General features: G+C 40.7%; 1 protein-coding gene across 1 annotated transcript; it reads left to right on the top strand.

Annotated features, from left to right (window-relative positions):
• The first annotated feature begins 711 nt into the window (after window positions 1–711).
• golim4a (golgi integral membrane protein 4a) lies at window positions 712–19,197 on the top strand. The gene is made up of 16 exons (XM_030744341.1): window positions 712–898; window positions 9,510–9,584; window positions 9,816–9,865; window positions 10,053–10,106; window positions 10,305–10,455; window positions 10,990–11,072; window positions 11,447–11,530; window positions 12,961–13,119; window positions 13,236–13,514; window positions 13,778–14,064; window positions 14,269–14,339; window positions 14,475–14,554; window positions 14,931–15,140; window positions 15,915–15,983; window positions 16,224–16,313; window positions 18,016–19,197. The coding sequence occupies exons 1-16, from the start codon at window positions 712–714 to the stop codon at window positions 18,169–18,171; spliced, it is 2,085 nt and encodes a 694-aa protein (XP_030600201.1). The 3' UTR covers window positions 18,172–19,197.
• The last annotated feature ends 740 nt before the right edge of the window (window positions 19,198–19,937 follow it).

The following is a 19,937-nucleotide window of genomic DNA, read 5'->3' as shown; positions in this document are numbered from 1 at the left end:
TTGTAGAGGTTTACAAACTAATTACACAAATGTAATAAGCCCTCAGCAGGTCTTTGTAAAAAGTCCTATTTCTCCTTCCTCGCACTCCCCGTTGCTCTTTGATCGAGCTCTCTGGCGACCAATATGATGAAGGCTGCTGGTGCGGGGCGGGAGGAGGGAAACGTACCATTTTTTCGGAGGTGGGACTTCCTATAGAGTTGCAGTTGGATGGCAGGGAGCTGCTCGGCTGACACGTAACTAAAGTTAAAGGTGCTGTGGAGGCCTCGTCGTGGACTTAACTTTTAACTTCTCTGAAAGCTTGTCTGAATCACGTTGGGAACTCTCGAAGTCTGCAACAGGGGGAGAGACCCACGCAGGAGTCGCCCGCTTTATTTTTGTCTTTAGACCTAAACGAGGCAGAGCCAGAGTTTGGCTCCAAGTCAGGCGAAAATCTGAGCGGCTACTTTGAAGTTGCTGAGGGAGAGAGTCGCGATTTGGATGTGGCGCTGCTAAAATAAAAAATATATATATACATATAAATATATATAGAATGTGTCCGAAAGTGAGTATTAGCACGTAGATTGAGTTTTCTGCGTGGAAATGCTCGGGGAGTGAGGGAGAGGGGGGAGGTTTTCTCAGTCCTCACCGGGAGGTAAAAAGTTGAGTCGGAACTTTCCAGCAGCAGAGACGGGGCTTTCGTGCGCAGACGTCGCGGAGGGGTGCGGGTCCAACATGGGAAACGGGGTGTGCTCCCGAAGGCAGCGGAGGATCTTCCAGTGTCTCCTGCTGGTCACCGTGGTGTGCGGGATGATGTACGGCGGGATGGTGTCGTATGAGATGCACAAACAGCTCAAGAGGACGGAGGTGATGGCACTAAAGTATCAGCAACACCAAGAGTCGCTGTCGGCGCAGCTCCAAGGTAAACACAGGGGCGGAGATGTGATTGAATGTTTGTCCACAGCTGATACGAGCGAGGCTGAGCCGCGTGTCACGCCAGACTCCGTGAGTCAAACCGCAGTGTTATTGTTATCGTGCACGCAGGAAAACACTTACACCTTTTAAAACAAACTGTAGGTCTTATTACAAGTCTGTACTTACCAAACTTCAGTTCGGCATTCATTTAAAAGACCGATTAGTCTTAAAAATGTTTATAGACTGAGTTTGTAAAGATTTTAATTTTTAAAAATTTCATCTTCAACATTTCATTCTGTAACTTTAAGACGATATGCTTTTCCGTGTGTCATAAATAGTCAAATATTTAGATGTTTGAAACACAACAAAACTGAATTAATTTAAATAATCTTTGGGATCTAGTGGTATTGTTTGGCATCTTATGGCACCTGTAGAGAAAATAATCAATATATTAATCGGTAATAAAAGTATTTATAAGCTGAGACACCATGCAGGCCACAGCTATAAACTGAAAAGAGCAAATACACTAACAACAACACAGTCCACTGGAACAGCCTGACATCTGACCTTACTGGACTGTAACTGCACTGCAGCAAAGCTGTGATCAACCAACAAACAGCTGCCTTGTAATAAGACAGTATACCCTGTTATGGGCTGAGCAAATTTGCCATTCAAAAATCCACAAGTTAATTTGTTTGTGAAGAGTGCAGTAAAAATGAAAATAGCTCCATCACTTCCTACAGCTGAGCTTTACTGGCTGCTGGAAGCTAGTACAGTCATCATGTCCTAAGACTTATCTTAACATTATTCCTAGAAGGTTTTTTTTTTTTTTTTTTTTTATGTTTAGCCACCATGGTACATGTAGGATGTTGCGTTGTCACACTGGTGTCTGTGACTTTGTAGCAACTGTAACTAAAAAAAAACAAAAAACAGCATGTTGGATAAAATTCCTGATTACTCCACAATTACTCCAGAGGATCAGATCAGATTTTGCAGCATTTTGCCATAAATTTGCACATTAATGACAGATAATGAACAACTTCCCTCTGATTGTTGGAACCTCTTAACACGTTAAGGTAAAAAGGTACATACTGATACTCAAGTTCAGCACCATTTGTCACCTTACTTGACAGAAATCTGTGCATTTTCTTGTCATTTCAGACTATTTGATAAGCAAAAAATTTCTATTACAGGTGAGTAGACAGCACCCCAGTTAACAAAAGTGCCTAGATATAGAAACCTTTGGAGAAGTGGGTGTTTCTCTATCCAGGAGAAACAGTGATACCAGATACAGTATGCCCATTATATTCACAGGGTCACACTGTAGGGTCGTTCACTCTGTTTCTGGTTACACCAGTTTTACTGGAGCTTTGAAGCTTCCACGATTCATTTCCATAGGGCTGAAGTGAAAATGAGCTAAAGGGATATTTTTAGGTTGATGAAAGCAGTAAAACTTCCTAACACAAGCAGTTTGTTCTCTTTATCTTAAAGAGAAAACGCGCCCTGGCACACATGCAAATATATACAGGCTTGTAGGCCTGACAGGTGAAAGATTAAGGGCAGCTTCATGGTAGGTCAAACCAGTGGGTACTAGGTGGAAATTATTGGATTAAAGGCTGGATTAAATTGTCAGGTCCAGAGTTTGAGCTAAAAGTCTGACACGCTTCTTGGCTTCCTGATGTGAGCGCAAACCTTGTTCTGAAAAGCCATGTAGGAGCGGGCTTTCTGCCCAGCAGTTTAATTGTAAACTCACGTCATAATGGTGTGACACAAAGCCTCGCATCCTGTCAGCACAGCAGCTTATTTACACATGCGTATACGGAGGAAGCAGTCAGGTTGCTGCCGAACAAGATTTTACTTTTTTTTTTTTTGTGTGTGTGTGTGAAAGTTGGGGAAACTTCCTGAAGTTGGGCCTTTAATAAAAATCTGCTGCTGCTAGTAAATCAAGATCTAATGTAGGTCTTCTAATGCGAGCCTGTTCGGGTCCAGGCGTTGATAAAGAGGATTTTTGCTTTTAGGTGTTGCCAAATAACTGCTGGCTTTGTGCCAATAAATTCTTGCACAGCTGGCAGATCATTTAATTTCTGAGTGCAACAGGGGGCAGTGTGATAATTCTTCTGTGGGATCGCGACAATATGCAGCACTTTATGAGCACGGGGCAGCTTGTTTAATCCATGCAAAGGTATAAGTGTGACTAGCAAAGACTTTTATACCAGCGCACCACTGAGTGAATTACACTTCCTGCAGCTTAACTCTGTACTGCTTGCGCACCACACCCTTAACTTTCATTGTGAAGTAATGCATCGTTCAGCCAATCACAAAGCCACTTGAGATCCACAGCCGACTGTTGATTGCTGTTTTTCTCGCCCTATGTTTAGAGGTTGGTTATAGCTTGGGGTGGGGAGGGGTGTATTGTGAGCCAGCTATATTGATTCACTGTTACCCACTGTAGCCACAGGCTGGCAGTCATCAGTCATTTAAAGGCACTTTAAATCCTTAACTGGCACTTTGTGGCTATGTGTGCATGCTGACAAATGTGTCACTGTGATTTAACACCCAGCCCTATTTCCAAACACATTGGAACGCTGTGAAAAATGTCAATAGAAACAGAAAGCAGTTTTTTACTAATCACTTAAATCCCACATTTAATTGAGAGCAGTACAGATGTTGGGTTTTCTTTCTTGCTTTAATGCAGGAGACCACTTGCTTTAGTTTGGAAAGCAAAATGTTTCAAAATTCTTGCGTAACATAGCATTTCAGCTGATCTGCAGTTTGAGGCCTAAAGTTTCACCATGAACAAAATGTTGTCAGTGGGTGATGTGTCTGGACTTAAGTGTTGTAGCGGGAAATATTTAAATTTGAAGTAGTGCAGAATGGAGTTTGGAGTTGTATGTACTCTGTATACTCTGCACTGTATTTAGAAGAAACTCAAGAACATTAACATGCACGATACCTATCAATTCAATCCTGTTCAATTCAATTTTATTTATATAGTGCCAAATCAAACAACAACAACAAACAGTCGCTTCAAGACGCTACAACATATCGGTGATCCTTTGAATGTTATCTATAAACTCAAAAAACAGGCTTGTGATCTGATTTATCTTGCTGGAGGCACACAGAAAAAACAATCGTGTGGTGTATATACACAAATCTTTGACCTGATATCACTTCCTGGATCAGGTCATGTGTCTCACAGTTTCTGCCTGACCTGATTGTAAGGACTGACATGTGAATTAGATTACCTATCAAACACAGTCGTCCTTGAAGTGTGCATAACTCAGAAGTAGACAAATAGTTACAGCATGCATAAAACATTCATACAACAGCTTTTGCATTCTTGGGATATGTTAAAATCTGTACTTAGCCTCACTCACTTCTAAACTTAATCGGTCTGTTGCGTTTCTATGTGTGGTATATGTGTGTGTGTGTGTGTATACAATGGTAGGAGTGTGAACACACAAATGCAGCACAGAAAAAAAATCTTGGACCACATTGTCTTTTCATCTTTTTCAACACCGTGAGCCAAATTAACCAATCTTATCTTCACCTCATCCAAACCAATGGGTCAAGAAATGTCATCACCACAGTAGGGTCCCTTGTTCTTGCTCTGTGGATGCACTTAAACTACACTGCGTTGGTCTGAAGGGTGATGTTCAGTCCCAAAGGGATTCCCTGGTCTGATTTTTGGAACAGATATCAGTCTGATCCTAAGTCAGTAAGCTGTATCCATGACAGTGGGTTGAAATGTGGGGCCTGTCTATTCAGCTCTAAGTTGTTCAGCAACAGTGCCAAGAGCAGAGCTAATGTAGCATGGAGAAAGCTACAGTAACAGCAAAGAGTCAACAGAGTCTGGAGCCATTTCACACTTGTGACACACACAACAGCTTTTCTTTGTGTGTTTGCAATAGTTTTTGACTGAACTGCACACTGTAGTTAAGGGAGTTAACCTGCCTGAAAAGCCTCAGTTGTTAACAGGTTTTAGAGCCCGACTGATTTATCAGTGGGCCGATGTTATCGATCGATAATACCTATCTGCCTAGTTTGTCTACCAGAGGTTACTCTACTAGTTCCTTGGTGGAAACGTGTTTGGAAGTCACCAGCACGACAACCAGCTGACCTGAGCAGAGTCATGTAAAATGTACACGAGTAATCCATGACTTGTTGTGACACTAAAACTAAACATAACAAATGTTAGGGAAATCTGTTTATGTTTCGTGTGCCTGAATGGGGGAAAAAAAAAAATACCGGCCGATGTATCTGATTTTGAAATCACCAAACATCAGTATAAGTCTTAAAATCTTCCATCTGTCACGTTTTAGCCGTGTCTGTTAGCTCTACTTTGCAAACCACACGTGTGAGGAGGTGCACTCACAGTGAGGGCAGGGAAAGGAGAAACTAGTGTAAATGACAGCAAAAAGCAGGAAACTAATGTATGGAAGCTCGTTTCTGCCACTAAAAAAAAAAAAAAAAAATTGCCATCTGTAATTCAAAATAAAACAAAAAAAAAAAAACTCAAAATTTTGAGAAAACTCGAAATTTTAAGCTACATATCCCAAAATTTTGTGTTAATAACTTGAAATTTCAACTTAGCGCTGCCAATTAGGAAGCTCCATGACAGTATGTCATTTCCTTGTTAATCGGAAGCAGGAGGCTGAAGGCATCAGCTGTCCAACAGATCGACATGAAAACACTGATTCCTTAAAAACATTGATGCAGCTGGTTTTTTTTGGTAGAAGGCATTTTGACCGTTGATGGTCAAAAAGATGATGACAATTTGTTCACATTTGCTAGACCTTCTAGCTCACTGATACTGTCGCTACCCAATTTTGAGTGTGCATACATTGGCTTCTGGGTAACAAGGAAATGGCCTCTTTCGTGGAGCTTCCCGATTGGCAGTAATAACTGGAAATTTTGCGTTTTGCACATTTACATCTATGTTCATACTCCTGACAGTACATGCATGTAGTCAGTAGAAGTGAGATTTGTTCAAGATCTGTTAGCGCCAAGTCAAACATGAACAGCTTAGTTTGTCTCATGATATCAGACCAGGGCTAACAAACCAGTGCAAAAACATATGTGCAAATGACAACATCAGCCATTATGGCCTTGGCTCTACAGGGATTCAAGCACAGTACTGTAAACTAAGCTGTAGCTGTAGCCTAGCCCTGTTGGCCCCTAATTAGAGCATAGTTTAGCTGAGCTCATCTAAGAAAAACATGGCCTCATCTCTGGCACTGCTGAGGAGGTTCAACGCTTTAGATGAGCAGAATAAAATCCAATCTCTTGGGGCTTTAGACGACTACCTGATCAGGGTTTGATGAAAGAAAAGTTGCTGAATTCCATTTTATTGCCATCAAGCATCATATGCTACTTACTGAGAACTGATCACAGCAGCACAAAGTTCGATTTAGAAAAGACCCGAGAGAGCCTGTTCATGAAACAGATGGAATTACTTTGACCTTGTGCATGTAAAAAAGAAAAAAAAGAAAAGCAGCAAGTGGTGCAACGTGAACTGTTTATCTAAACCAACTCAAACGAACCCACTGTACAGAATCATAAAGAGTTTTTTCTTTCTATACACAAAAGGCACTGGCATAAAAACATGTTCTCACAGTACATCATGAAGTAGGTGGAAAGAGCCATTTTAAAACAATAGTGGGGATAAAGCAATGGTGAGTGGAATTATCAGGGTGACTTTTGTTCTAATCACTTTGGCTTTATATATGATAGAGGCTATTTTTTGTCCTCTAATAGGTGAATTTTATTTATACTAGTAGACCATTTTTTCATCAGATCTGTTGAGGTGAATTTCTCTAACTCGCATCCTTCCAGTTTCTTTGAGCTTCATTTCACTCTTTTTCTTTTGCTAATTCCCCATCCCTTCTTCGTTTACCCCTCTCATTGTCTTTTTTGCTGCCCTCGTGATATTAAAACTGAATGTAGATGTGGCTAACAGTTATCTTGGAATCTTTTGAGGTGGCACTCAGAGGGAAGAATAGCCACATCATCAGTTTGACTGCCCATCCCCCAGTGGAAAGGAAGAAGGGAAGGCTTAATGTTTCCTTATTTTAACAGTTAATCGCAGCCTGCCTGAAGACAGAACAAGTTATTAAAGGCACAACAGTGCAGTCAGATTCCAGTATGATATGTTCAGCGTTCAGTAGCTTCCTATTGAAGTGTTAGATATAATGCACTTAGTGAACAATTAACTGAGCATAAGTGTTTGGTGTTGAGAGATATTGTTGTTATGTGTCCAAGAAAAATTAGAAAATTGTCTCATTAGTTGCTTCAGAAGTTTTCAGGCTCCAAAACTGACCTGAAGGACATTTCTCATGCATATGATAGCAGTGCGTTACTGCTGTATGACACACTGCACATTACGATTGTTTTTTGTTTTGGCCGATTTAACATTAGAAATGATGAAAGTTGGGGGAAAAAAAGTGGGATTATGAAATAGGAGATTGAGATTGAGGGGAGTTTAGAAGACAGCTAGAGAGATTAGAAGTGGCTCTAAAGGGTGCCAGTTTAGTTTAGTGGGTGAGCAGGAGCCCATACGCCCTATGGCTAATGCAGCAGCCTGGGTTTGAGGCTCATGTGCAGCCCTTTGCTGCATGTCTTCCCCTGCTCTCTCTCCCCCTCTTATCTTCACTGCTAAACTGTCAACTAAAGCCTAAAGAGATACTTGAGCTTTTAGTGCATGAAGAGGCTTTCAGGACTATTCCTTTTTCTTTCAAGAAATACAGCTGTGGTCAGAAGTTTCCATCCACTCATCATGGGCATGAATGCCATGGTAAACTGTTCTTTTTCCAGGGTGGAATGATTGTACAGCATTCATCTTTAATGAAGAAAGAATTGGGTGGACAAGTTTGAATTTATTTTGGATTTATTTCTCTGATCCACACAGGGTTAAATATATACATACAAAAAAAGGATTTATTTGACAGCACTCATTGGATTGACCAATATTCTTAACAATGGGAAGGACCAAAGAACTCAGTGAGGATCTAAGAAGGAGAATTGTTGATTTACACAAGTTGGGAAGGTCTCTTTGAGCCATTTCTAAACAACTACAGATCATCAGTTCAAACAATTTTAAGTAAGTACAAATGTGTCAGCACTTTGCCAAGGTCTGGAAGAAGACCCAGCTGTCAGATGAGAGGAAATTGGTTAAGATGTTCAGGAACAACCCAGGAACCACCAATGCTCAAGCGTGGAAACTGCTGGAACACGAGCATCACTGTCCACAGCGAAGCGAGTTTCACATCATTATGGACTGAGAGGGTGTTGACCCAGAAAGAAGCCCCCTGCTCCAAAATCAACACCTTCAGGCTCAACTGAAATTTACAGCTGCCCACATGGACAAGCCAGATGCCTTCTGGAGAAAGGTTTTTACAGTCAGATGAGACAAACATTGAGCTATGTGGCCACAATGACAAGAGAGGTATGTTTGGAGAAGTGAAGGTGAGGCTCTGAAACCCAAGAATACTGTACCAACCATCAAGCATGGTGGTGGTAGCATCATACTTTGACTAAAAGCTTGGTTTGTGCCAGGAAACCAACCAGTTTAAATGAACTCTAACAATTCTGACAAGAAGAGTGGTCAAATATCCAGCCAGGATTATGCCAGAAGCTTGTTCATGGCTCCCAAAAAGCATGTGGTCGAGAGTGGGGGTGAATGTATACTCCTGTGTGGATTAGTGAAAATTCAAAATATATTCAAACTTGTGAACCCAGTTCTTGTTTTTTAAAGCCATTAAAGATGCTGTACAATCATTCCACCCTGGAAAAAGAACAATTCAAGGAAATCATTAAAAGCCCAAAAGTACCGTGACATTCATGCCCACAATGAGTGGATGGAAACTTCTGACCACAACTGTATGTTTAGTATCTTTTTCGTGCTCTCTCCTTAACAGCAATAAAACATGAGAAAGGCAGTGTTTATCTAGACAAAGTGTACCTAGAATACTTTGCTCCTGCAATGACCTACTACCTCATGCTTTTAATATTGCTTGACATAGATTGGAGCCACCAGCTACAGAAAGAGTTGTCTCTCTAAATGCCTGTGGATTATTAGTCAGTCAGCTTTATGGCGATGAAGAGCCGTGTCTGTGACCAAAGTCCGGTTGAATAGAGGTGATGCTTGACTATCCTCTTTCTGTCTAAAACTAATGTTTAAACATACAGTACTGTGCAAACGTTTTGAGCTACTTGACACTTCTGTATGTTTTGCTAGAAAAAGCATACAAGGCAAAAACAGAGTTTGTACAATTCTAATGAACTTGAAGGTCCATAATTGGTGTAACCACTTTTGTACTTCAACATGGCCTGAAGCTTTCCTGTAGTTTCTTAAAGCAGTCTTCAGAATAGTTCTCCAGGTTCCTTGAAGGACCTTCAAAGCTCTTCTTTGGATGTTGGCTGCCTTTTGCTCTGTTCTGTCAAAACTATCCCAGCGCTGCTTCAGTAATACTGACGCTGTTTTTGCAGTGTATGTGTTTGTATTCCAGCTCTCTTCCTGTTTGGTTTGCGTTCCACCTGGCCCAAATAGATGTCAAAGAGCTCATTAATCTTTCCCTTTATGTGTCCCATCTCTTCCCCTCCATGTTTCTTGCATTCAGTGGTGTATGAGCATCGCTCCAGGTTGGAGAAGAGTCTTCAGAAGGAGAGGTTAGAGCACAAAAAGGCCAAAGAAGGTGAGAAAAGTAACAAGTACACGCCATTCTGACTTGAGGTATTTTTCCCGTTTAGAGGAGTTTGTACTGGGGCAAATATTAGCGTGCAGTAGAGTCTTTTTTTTTTTAATGGCATTATCACTGAGTTTAAATTTGCACAAAAGCCTCTGCAAAATAAACAGTGTATAGACATTAATTGTAATCTAAAGTGTAATTTTGGTTCCAATTAACTTAATTTGTGTTGTTTTGTAGATTATCTGGTTTATAAACTTGAAGCACAGCAGTCACTGAACAAGGAAAAGGTATTTTTTTTTAATCCTATTGTTACCATTTCATCTGTGACTCAGTAAATACATCACTCATTATTTTATGAAGTGGCTTCTTTGTTCTGTCTGTTTGTAACACCTTGTGAAATGTCAGTGAAGAGCTTGTATGTAACCAAAGTTTATGTAATCTTTTTTTTTTTTTCTTTTTTCAATGCTCAAACAGCAAGACTCAAACAGCAGATACAACTCTTTACAAGTGCAACATCAGATGTTAAAGGTATGTCAGAAACCCAACAAACATGCTCACACTTACTGTGCCCTCTAGTTTTCTTCTTGCTTTTAGCACAAACATCCTCATATTTAACCTTTCCTCCTGTCATTTAAACAGACACATTCTCTCTGGCCTTTATGCCTTTTTGTAGCCTTTGATGCAAAGTTTGTGGGAAACCATACAGTAATAAGAACTTTCTGTCAGAATCAGCACGACGACCTGAAGAAGCAGTACTATGAGCTGCAGGAACAGCACCAAGCCCAGGGTGAGGATCACAGTCGGCTGGTGGATGAGCATAAGGAGCGCTACGATAAACTTCAGAAGGCCAAAGAGCTGGAAATCTCCCAGCTCAAAGGTAGTAACATCTGCTTTAATTATCTGTGAGATTTCTGTGATGAAACACTGAATGAAACAATGCAAACGCGAGCGTAAATGTGACTCACTATCCTGTAGACATCCTAGTCTCAGTAAGCATATGCATCCATATGGATTTTTTTTTTTTTTGATAAATTTTACCAAAGTGAGAAAAACTGCAAAACTTTCCTAAACTGAAGACAGCTTATATCACTGCTGTGCAGCATTATCCTTAAATACTTTTACTCTGTCTCCATCTCCTGACTTAATGTCATACTGCATGTAAAAGTACTTTATTTACACATTTCTGGGCTGAAAATTTTTTTTTTAATCATACTTTACAGTCTTCAAATGGTGATGATGCTTCATTCCTTAAAACAAACCTGGATTTCCTAAAATAAAATAAAAAAGAAAAGCCAAACACAGTTTGTGATATAGATTATAAGGAAAGAGAAGAAATGGTTACTTTATAAGTTGTAATTATTTGAAATTTATTGTAGGAGAAGTAATTTGACATATTTTCTTTGTTTGGCAGAGGGTGTATTTAATTTAAGAGAGGAAAATAAACAACTAAGGAAAGCCCACCATGACATTCACATACAGCTACAGGATGCCCAGGTGAGTATAGACTCTGGACAGCTCTTACTTCATCATATATGTCTATATACCTTTACCTACCTACCTATCTATCTATCTATCTATCTATCTATCTATCTATCTATCTATCTATCTATCTATCTATCTATCTATCTATCTATCTATCTATCTATCTATCTATCTATCTATCTATCTATCTATCTATCTATCTATCTATCTATCTATCTACCTACCTACCTACCTACCTACCTACCTATCTATCTATCTATCTATCTATCTATCTATCTATCTATCTATCTATCTATCTATCTATCTATCTATCTATTATACATACATACATATTATACATACGTGAACGGTTCATTGTCTCATGTTTGTTGTATTTGCTTGTTCAGATCCGACATCAGGACCTGAAGGCATCCCATGATCATCTCGCACTGACGCTGGAAGACCACAAGAGTGCGCTGGCTGCAGCTCAGGTAGGACACCACCACCAGGAGTTCAGTCTCCTTGTTTACTGCAGTCACTGAGTACAGCAGCTGATTGATGCCGGAGGCATTTCTTGGTTTTTGGCTAATTAGATCAGATATTTGTGTTTCTCCTTCAGAGCGACCTCTGAATTGCCTGAACAGTTTTTTGATTTTACCGATTTTCTTTCAGCACAGAGCATTGATAGATACTCACTTAGATTTCTCTCTGTTCCTCTCTCTCTCTTTCTGTCTGTATTTACTAATTTGTTTTAAAGCCTGGCCTGCTTTCCATCAGTGCCTTTGGTTGGACACACACAAACACACACAAACACACACATACACGCTCTTTCCTTCACTCCGGGGGGTTTGGTTTAGTCAGGGCTGTCAGAGCAGTGCATCTAAAGCACGCTGCAGCCAATCAGCCAGAAAGCTATAATGGAGGGAGTGGAGCGAGACAAAGGGACGGGGAGGAATTTAGCAAGAATTTTTAGAATTTAACCCTCTGGCCTGTTCTGCAAGTATGCGTGTATAAAAAGATTTAATGGCATGCTGGCCAAAATTAAATGGACAATTTGAAAATAAATGTATCACCTCAGGGAATAGGGAAAGCTTAAATTCTTTACATTTTTTTAAAGATGCAAGCTAATTAATGGCAGTACACCACGTTCTTTTTTTGTGCGTCTTTTATAGATATATACACTCACCAGCCACTTCATTAGGTACACTGTGCTAGTACTGGGTTCAGGTAGGCTATGGTGTTTAAATGAGTGTGCCAAGAAAATATCCCTCACACTGTTACACAACCACCAGCAGCCTGCTGTTGATACAAGTCAGGAGGGATCCATGCTTTCATGTTGTTTATGACAAATTCTTAGCTGACAGGAGTGACACCTGGTGTGGTCTTCTGCTGCTGTAGCCCATCTGCTTCGAGGTTCGATATGTTGTGTGTTCAGAGATGCTCTTCTGCATAGCTTGGTTGCAATAAGTGATTACTTGGTTACTGTTGCCCTCCTGTCAGCTCACATGCCAACAAGGCATTTTCACACAGAGAACTGCTGCTCGCAGGATATTTTCTGTTTTTCAGATTATTCTCTGTAAACCCTAAAGATGGTTGTGTGAAAATCCCAGTAGATCAGCAGTTTATGAAATATTCAGACCAGCCTGTCTGGCACCAGCAACCAAGCTACATTCATAGTCGTTGAAATCACCTTTCTGCCCAGTTCGAACATCAACAGGTCATCTTGGCCATGTCTACATACCTAGATGCACTGAGTGGCTGCCATGGGATTGGCTGATTAGATATTTGTGTTAATGAGCAGTTGAACCAATGAAGGGGTCAGTGAGTGTATACATTAATCTTATTCTATATCATTTCCATTTTGTAATGTTAAAAGTGCTTTCTAAGTCTTTGCCTTTTTCTCTTCTGTTGTTCCCTTTAGGTGCAGGTGAATGAATACAAGCAGCTCAAAGAGTCCCTAAAAAAGGCTCCCAGTATGCCACAGCATGAGCAAAACACCCATCAGCTGCAGGCAGCCACCACAAAACCAAGGTCCTACGCCCATGAAGATCACCGGGCTCACTGGGACACTAATTCAAGGGTAATTTGGGATGAAGTAATTATACAATTATACAATTTTATTGAGAAAGACAAAATGTGTACTGTAAATGTAAAAATGCAATGATCTCTTGCTTTCTCTCACGGCTTTCTACTCAGTCGGACCACCAAGCCATTGAGGTGCACGGTCACTCTGAGATCCAATCCCACTCCACTGTAACCCAGCACACTGCAGCTGAGAAAGATGAGGATCGAGAGGGAGAGGCAGAGAGGAGGAGGGAGCTGGCAGAGGAGGAGATGGCCCAAGCAGGGCAGCCTCAGAGGCTGGAGGAGGACCCGGACCAGCTGCAGGATGAACAGCAGGAGGAGGAGCAAGAGCCAGAACATGAACAACCGGATGAGAACGCTTTGGACCAACAGAGACACCAGCCACAGCTGGTCAGAAGTGTTTTAAACTAAAAGATTTTATCCAAACAGGGTTAAAACAGACCTTTAAGTGGTCTCCTGTATCTTATTTTGGTGTTTTTTTTTTGTTTGTTTAAAGTGGCTTGTGCTTGTACAATTATGAGTGTAATACATTTTATTTATTTATTTTTTCCTTAGCTTGAACGAGAAACATGAAAACACCAAAGAACAGATTATACAATTTATGTCTAAACTTGGCATCAACAAATCTCCTCATATATTAATTTATATCTCAGGATCCTTCTGTGAAGCTGCATCCGGAGGATCAGCTCCAGCACCAGGCACCAGCCCAGGTGCAGCATCTAAAGTCAGCCTACGAGCAGCAGCTGGAGCAGAAGCGTCTGGAGGCTCAGAGGGCCGAGGAGCGCAGGCAGATCCAGATGCGACAGCAGGAGCTCCAGGCCCAGAGAGAGAGGGTGCTGAAGGAGAGGGAGCAGAGGCTGAAGGCGGAGCAGGAACGAGAGCAGCAGCAACACAGGGAGGCCGACAGACAGGAGCAGATGCTCAGAGAGGAACACCAAAGGTCAGATTTGAGCTATGAGTGGGATCAGATTTAAAGATTTGAAATTTTTGCAAAGCACTGGGGAAAAAAGTTTTTTCTTGGACTCTACATAAACAAGTAGTAAGCACTGAAGCACTGCGTATTTCTCAAAATGAATTCATAAAACTGTTTTACAGAAGACGATATGTCTCTCTGATTGCGCTGTACTGTTCTTGTTGTCATTAGGAAGAAGACAGAGTATGAAAACATGGACAATGATATTCGAGAAGACGATGGTCACAATGGTGTTGATGAAGGTGAGATAGAAAGATTGCCAGGAAAAGAGCCTGGATGTTTGTCATAACACAGATATTTCCTTCTATCAGAAGAGCTCACTAGCAGCCGGTTGGTTTAGTGGATTGAGTTTGTGTGTTGCCTGTGTGTGTTAACAGAGAGAGACGTTCATATGTTGCATGAGGAGGAAGGGGAGGAGAATCAAGAACCAGATCACAGAGTGCCGCCACATCAGCAGGTGGATGTCTGTCTGTCATCTTGCTCAGTCCATCTGTTAAAATGTGTCCTCGGGATTCGTCTGTCCTCCCAGCTCATTCGCTCACTTAACATTCACGCCAGTCTTATCATGTGCCATACACTCATTCAGCCATCCATCAAAACATTGATTCTTTAATCACCCCTGCCCACTGCCATATTCATCTGTTCTCTCTCTATCCCTACTTGTCTGTCAACCTACTGAGCTGGTAAATCTTCTGAATACCAGCCAGCGAATTAATAATACATTACAAGACACTGACAGTTTGACAGTTTTATTCCAACAAACATATTTAGCTTTAAATGTACTCATTTTATCATATCCAAGCTCTTATTCTAAATTTGTGATTTTGTCATAGGGTGATGTAGATGGTGACTTGGACCCCGAGGACGACCCCAACAACCAGGGAGAGGACGAGTTTGACGAGGCCGAGGACGACCGGCCGCAGCACAGGGCTGCCGAAGTGGACGAAAATGCGGCTGAAGGGGAAGAGGAGCCGGCGGTACCAGCCCAGCACGTAGAACCACATCAAGGCCCCAAACAGCCTGCTGTGGAGGAAGAACTGGTGGTGAGTAAGGGGAGGCAAGAGTAGCGAGATAGACAGAATCTCCATTCAGCATCTGCACATGCAGCTACAAGATTACAGCAACATTATTTGCTAAATAGGAACATAATTAGAGGTTTTGAAAATACCAACAATGGCAGAAAGGAGTGTTGGCAGCTTCAAGATAAATGCATGCACAAAAACACAGAGCTCAGCAGGAGATGCACTATATAGTCGAAAGTACTGGGCCACTTACACATTACACCCACAGGAGCTGCTCAGCCATGCAAACCAATGCCGTGAAGCTCCTGGCACACAGTTTTTGTGCTGATGTTAATGCCAGAGGAGGTTTGGAGCTCTGCAGTTATTAAGTCAGCAGAGCGTTGATGATTTTTCCCACACTATGCAGCTCAGCATTCAAGAGTACTCTATAACTTTGGGTATTGGATTTACCTAAAGTTACAACGAATGAATGGGCCACTTTGTGGCTGAGCTGCTGTGGTTCTTAAACACCTCCACTTTGCAGTAATACCACTTATAGCTGACCTTAGAATATCTAGGAGAAAAGAAATTACATGACCACACTCAAATTCACTGAGCTCTTTAGAACGGCCCAGGCAGACTACATGGCTAGGTGCTTGATTTTATACAGCTGTGGCAATGGGACTGAAAACACCCAAATTCACAAATTAAGAGGTGCGGCTTAATACTTTTTTTTATATAATGCAGGATCTCTGACAAAAAGTAAACTTTAAGTTGTCTTTTAACTTGTTTTGTGTGTGATTTGCACACATTCAGATAGCTGGAAATCCAGACCAGCAGGAGGACACACTGGATGACCAGTACCAGGAGGAGGCAGAGCATGAGGTAACACATGCTCACACACATGCCTCACACACTGAGTGATAACAGAGCAACGCAAAAGATATGAGCATGCAAAACACATGAAGGTGATACTATCAAAACCGAAGAAATATGGATGGTTTTGTAGAATATAATACTGCAAAGCATTTGTGTAAGTTTCAGTTTATTCTTGTTCTGACTTGTAATGGCGTGACTGAAGTCCTGTTGTTGCTGTTCTTACATTTGGGTTTTAATGTCCTGAAGGCCCAGGAGGACATAGCTGGTGGACAGAAGAGAGAGGAGGTGGAGGAGGAGGAAGGAGAGGATCAATATAATGACGAGAACACAGACCAGGTATGTTCTGTGGGGAACCGGTCAATACCCCTTTCTCATTTCCCAGATTGCACATCACTGATTCCTCTCCTTAGTCCATCCCACCAAATGTCGGAGGAGGCGAGGACAGGAGTGATCACCTTAAATAACTGATACTGTACATATGAACATAAAGGATGACTTATATAAAGAGTCACCCTCCTAGAAGGTAAAAACACTTCTGCAAAGGAAACACCTGTGTATCCTCCCCTCTCCTCTGTCCTCCTGACGCATTTAGACATCCTTCAACATACCGCGATTGATTTCCAGGAGGATGGAGGACAGAGGAGACAGGAAGGCACAAATAAAAAAAGAGAAATAAGAAAAATGTAATGGGTTTCCTGCTTTCAAACAAAGTCGTTCTAGAAGCAAATCTGGTCACTCACCAGGCATTTTGGTATCACTTCTTGGCAATTATTTTAAAGTGTTATCTAAATTATCTTTAATCTCAGCTGTCGCCTGGACATAAAACCTGCATATATACAAACTTTTGTGAAATGGGAAGAAAAAAATATGTAAAAAGTTTGCTGTTGCCCCAAATTATACTATGCATGCCAGTTTACTTCTACCGCCCATCTTTACTTAGTAGCATCCAATAGACCAAGGGACTTTTTTTGGGGGGATGTCAGATCAACTCAACTCAGACGTCAGTAGAATTTTGTTGTAAAAAAAAAAAAAAAGTATATATTTAAAAAAGGAAATCAGGGATTTTTCCACTTCAGTGCTCGATTTTCTTGCATTCAGGCACTTGTGGTCGTTAGAGGTACTGCACTCTTGCTAAAGTTTTGACTATTCTAAGGCAGGAATGTATCATCCTAAAAATGACAGAATTCCAAACCACTGTCTGTTAAATAACAGTTAAAATGCCTTTATTATTATGGGATGGTCATGTTAAAACGAAAATACTTTTTTTTTGGTCACATAACTCAAAACTACAAGTCACTGACCCTCATTCAGTGGCTTCCCAGGGATGAAACCACCAACCTCACAATCCACTTTACTTGCTAGGCCTCGGTTTCCCATTTTAGCTGCACAGTTGTGGAATCCGTTTTTATTCCCTCGTCAGGTTCTGCTCCACCTCATGAGTAACATCACGCTAAAACCAACAGTTGTAGTGCACATGGTGAAATGCTCTGGGTTCATATTCAGGAATATTTTCACTGTATTACTGACTTTACCTGTGTAGGGATTCACTGGTCTATAGCTCGAGGGTGCTTCAGTGCCCCCGTAGTGTCTCTGTACCGTAATACGAGTCATAGTAAATGAGGAAGATAGGATGTCGAGTCTGTCGGAGTGTCAAGTGTTCACCTGCGCTTGTTTTAATTTGACCTAAAAGGAAGTGTGAAAAAATGACAAAGTCTATATGCCTTATTACTCCTGATTATAAAATGTTATTTTAATTGGTTTGTGATATTTCTTTAGCGATTTATGAGTTCATACTTCTGCAAAATATGGAAACCTCTTGAAAACCAGCCGTCCACAGAGCTGAAATATCCTCTGACCTGCAGCGCTGACGTGTTTATTATTTATCATCTTTAATGTTAAATATGTTGAATAATTTTGTGACACCAGTTTTTCACTGCTAAAAAAAAAAGCTTAGAAGAGTTGATCAAAACATGTGATGCATTACATGTCATTAAATTACGGTCATTAAAACCTGCTGTGTGCTTGTAATTTGCTCCAGGATGAAGTTAAAAACCAGGAAGGGCTCAGAATGGAGAGAGATCACAGAAATGATGTGAAGAATAACGAAGAAGAGAATTATGAGGAGGAAGAAGAGGAGGGGGAGGAGGATGCCGGTGGTCCAGATAAGGGAAACAATCGAAGGGCAGAAATGTAGGAGGCCTGAAGTGCCTTTTGAGCTGCCTATAGTGCCAGTCAGGGCTTTCTTTCCCTTGATTCCCAAAGGAATAACACTAGCTATCATTGAAGAAAACTTGGATATTACGCTCAGAAGATGAGGACAATATTCTGAATGCTTTTGAGGTTTGAAAGGATCAGCTTACACTGTGGAAATGGACAGAATTTGGTGGGTGTAAATGAGATACATAATGTATAGTTTTTATATAATTTTTTTTATTCGTTAAATTTTCTGGCTACTTGCTCGTCTGCCGGATCGCCTGCCCGGCTGTTCTTGTTTTTAAGAGCAAACAGAGAATGTATTTTTATCAAAGTGCTGTCTTTGAGTGCGTGTAAAGGAAGCAAAGATACACTGTGATTCTAATGTCATGTTCAGGCCTTTATATGTATGTTTTATGCAGGCAGTTGTAATCGTAGTAGAACTCAAATGTTCATTTATGTATTGCATTCCAATCAATCATGCCATTTTCTGTTATTTATTGTTCATAACAAGAACTGACAATCGTAAAAGGTGCAACATTTCGATTTAAGCGTCATTATGACTTTCACCAATTTTGCAAGACTGATGCACAGGAGCATTTCCTGGATGTTAATGCGGATGCCAATCAGCCATAAGCCATTTCTGGTGAAGCTTTCTGTGCTGAATGTTCACAGTGACACTTGCCTTTCCGGTCTTGGAAAACTCTTCTAAGTCTTTTTTTTTTTTTTTTTTTTTTTAGGTCATTTTACATTTGGAAAAACATTTCAATGAGGCTGGAGAGATAAAGGCATGATCCTTTTGTATAAAGCTTCAGCATGGCCTTAGATGGAGAATATTTCATGTCCACCACTGGTGGGAATTTACAATCTTAATTTACTGCAGCATCTTTAGTCTGCTGTACAATGTATAGTAAAATAAATGCTGAATATTTGTACATTTGTACACCAGTTATATTTGATACAGGAAAAATGGGGTTTTCATTGTATTGAATTATTACCTGTCTGGAATAAAGAGGATTTCACGTAATTGCAATTGTGTAGTTTCATTCTGCAAATTCACCTCTTTGAAGATAAGATTTTAGGTTGTTAAGAAGAAGTCTTCAGTGATGGTTGAGTAATTTAATTTTTTTGTATTCTCAGTCTGAGGCGGAAAATCCCTGGAGCAACCGGCTTGTGACAATTGCGACCCCGGAAGAGGCTTAGTCTTTCTGGACATTCTGGTAAAATTAAAATGTAGAAACTATATAAATTTTCCAAATTATTTTTCTCTATTTGCTCATTTTTTTTTCTTATTTCAGACTTGGCCACTCCCATCGTTTTCCCATCAGTAGATCATTTAGGATGTTCACTTTTCCTAGTTGCAGGGATGGATGGTTAATGTGAATTTCTGTGTATGTAGACAGCAACAGATTTGTGATATCTGCCGATTTATTTATTTATTTTTTTTACAGGTAATCACCACATTATCATAAACAGATTGCATGTAATTGCAAACCTGATCCCGTTCAACCACAAACTGATAGCAGACTGACTCCGTCTCACTGATGTTTTTTCACTGTCTTGATGCACCAAAATCACTTTGAAGGTGGCCACAGACCTGGTCCCCATCTTTGAAGCAATCATTTCAAAGGCAGCAAGACTGCAAGTTCATTGCACACAGTTGCAGTAACTTTGGTTGTATGACTGCATTACATACCCACTACTACTGGAAATTGGGGATTATATAAAATGGCTGTAATTCCTAAACAGTTAATGCAGTACTTTTGT

The sequence above is a fragment of the Archocentrus centrarchus genome, chromosome 13 (genome assembly GCF_007364275.1).
Source record: "Archocentrus centrarchus isolate MPI-CPG fArcCen1 chromosome 13, fArcCen1, whole genome shotgun sequence".
Lineage (NCBI taxonomy): Eukaryota > Metazoa > Chordata > Actinopteri > Cichliformes > Cichlidae > Archocentrus > Archocentrus centrarchus.
Note: the sequence above shows the minus strand (reverse complement) of the source record. Positions and strands in the feature narration are given on the sequence as shown.